This window comes from Elephantulus edwardii, unplaced genomic scaffold (genome assembly GCF_000299155.1).
Source record: "Elephantulus edwardii isolate Elephantulus edwardi_28Jun2011 unplaced genomic scaffold, EleEdw1.0 scaffold00027, whole genome shotgun sequence".
In the NCBI taxonomy this organism is placed as follows: Eukaryota; Metazoa; Chordata; class Mammalia; order Macroscelidea; family Macroscelididae; genus Elephantulus; species Elephantulus edwardii.
In genome coordinates this window covers 1,692,242-1,694,342 of record NW_006399777.1, presented here as the reverse complement: position 1 = coordinate 1,694,342, position 2,101 = coordinate 1,692,242, and the positions used below count along the sequence as shown (strand labels likewise).

Below are 2,101 nucleotides of genomic sequence, written 5' to 3'. Positions count from 1 at the left end.
AGGGGTGCAGGGAGCCAGCAGCGCCACGCCTCACCTTCCGAGGGACCCCGTTGAGGTGAAGCCTCACCATGTACTTCCCACATGGGTTGTACTCCGGTTCACCGTCCTTATTCTGAGGATAAATGATGCTTCAGAAAGAAAAAGAAAAACCGAAGAATCAACGTTAGCTACTACGATACAGAAGAGCAGATTTTATTTAGATATAAATGCTACTAATCTCTTAATTTTATAAAAATAAAACTGAAAATCATTCCCTATAATAAATGTAAAAAAAACACTTGACCCTATTAAAGTGCTTGTACACTGAAAACTAAAGTGTCAGATGAGAAGTAGAACATACACTGGATAATACTCAGAAAAGCACTCAATATTAAATCATTTAACGCCTGATAAATGGCTGCAAGTGCTCCGGGGTGACCGTACTGGGAGCTGCACCCCAAGCCCAGGCCAGCTCTTGGGCAGAGTCCACAGCCACTGCTCGGGAGAAGGGCGGGCAATCTCCTCCTTTCAATCTCCAGCCTCAGAACTCCATGGGAGTGTCCGACTCAAGGACCATGGAGAGAAGAAACACTCTATCAAATGACAGATTTCAAGTCAAACAGAACATACTGAATAGCATCCTCTCTCTCATCGATCGAGGACGTCAAGCCGGCTGAAGGTACGTGCTGTGTGGAGTGTGCCTTTGCACCTCCTGGATCTCCCCAGGAAGCCGCTCAGGAAAAGCTGAATGAAACATGGTGTCTGCGCATTCAGTCAGGTCAGACTCACAGCTCACCTACGAACCAGAGGACTGCGCCCAGGAACCCTAGGCTCACCGTTACGGGGTGGACTCCCCAGCTGCTGACCTCTGGAGAGTAGCCGTGGCCTTAGTCACTGCACCACCAGAGGCTCTTTAAAACGTGCTGCTTTTTAAATTTTCTAGCAGCCACATTTCAAAAGTGGGAAGAAAGTAGTAATTGAATATATTCTAACTCAATAATAATTTCTAAAAGATTACCATTTCAGCGTATATTGGTATAGAAACTGGGAAATATTTTTTAATTCCAAAATACTGAAAAGTAATGATAGCAGTCTGAAGACTAAGGTCTACCTTATTCAGGTTACAGTCTTTTCATTCACTGGCTACACATCAGAGAGCTGGACAGTGAATAAGATGACCGAAGTTGTGGTGCTGGAGAACTGCACCAAGTAGCCCAAGGACTACCAAGAGGAGGAGCAGACATGTCCTGGGAAGGGGCATCCAGGGCGCTTCCTGGAGGCGAGGCTGCTGAAGCATCATCTCAAACTCTGGACATGCTGCAAGGAGAGGCTATTTTTTGGAGTGATATTTATCATGCTTGGAAGGGTGGAGGGTCAGCAAAGGAGAGGAGAGGCCGACAACTAGACGGACTGACACAGTGACTGCAGCGATGGGAGGAAGTGGTCAGGGTGAGGGGACGGCACAGGGTGGGACAGGGTGCAGATCTCCTGTCCACGGAGCTGCTGAGTCCTTCTCGACCGGCCTCTAACAACCACAACAAAACCACAGGACAGGAGATCGCTTATCGGTCTCCTGATGATCAGCTGGTGGATTCGAACCACCCTCCCCTGGGCTGGTGGCGTAACGCCTTACCCACTAGGCCACCTACGGGCCCCTCAATTTGGACCAGCCCGTTTCAAGTGCTGTGGGTGGTTTACATGATGTGTTTTTACTTTGATCAGTTTTGTTTCTTTGAGAACACTTTCATCCACACGTTATTTTAACCCATCTCTTCCTGTCTGTGCTGTTCGTCATGGGGTGCAATGTGCTGAGGGCACGCCCTGCCATCCCCACTTCCTACAGAGACAGACAGAGCCCAAGGGCTCAAGGGACGTAGGGACAGAGACGCCGTCTACCTGGTGATGAGCTTCTTGTTAAACCGCCGCTCGTAAGCTGCGCTGATAGCCAGTGACGCCACAAAGGAGCAATCCGACACGATCGTCTGCCGGCAAAGAGAGCTGTTAGCCCTCCACTATCCCCACAGGCACCCCGGCAGGTCTGCCGGCTGCCGGCAAAGAGAGCTGTTAGCCCTCCACTGTCCCCACAGGCTCCCCGGCAGGTCTGCCGGCTGCCGGCAAAGAG

The 2,101-nt window shown here is 50.0% G+C and overlaps 1 protein-coding gene across 1 annotated transcript in view; it reads right to left on the bottom strand.

The window, feature by feature from the left end:
- Window positions 1–2,101, bottom strand: part of CAPN7 (calpain 7) — a 40,415-nt gene that overhangs the window by 17,679 nt on the left and 20,635 nt on the right. Inside the window, exons 8-9 of the mRNA XM_006883324.1 lie at window positions 1,876–1,961; window positions 35–128 (exon numbers count right to left, since the gene is read on the bottom strand). Coding sequence (XP_006883386.1) covers window positions 35–128; window positions 1,876–1,961 — 180 coding nt within the window. The remainder of the gene's footprint in view (window positions 1–34; window positions 129–1,875; window positions 1,962–2,101) is intronic.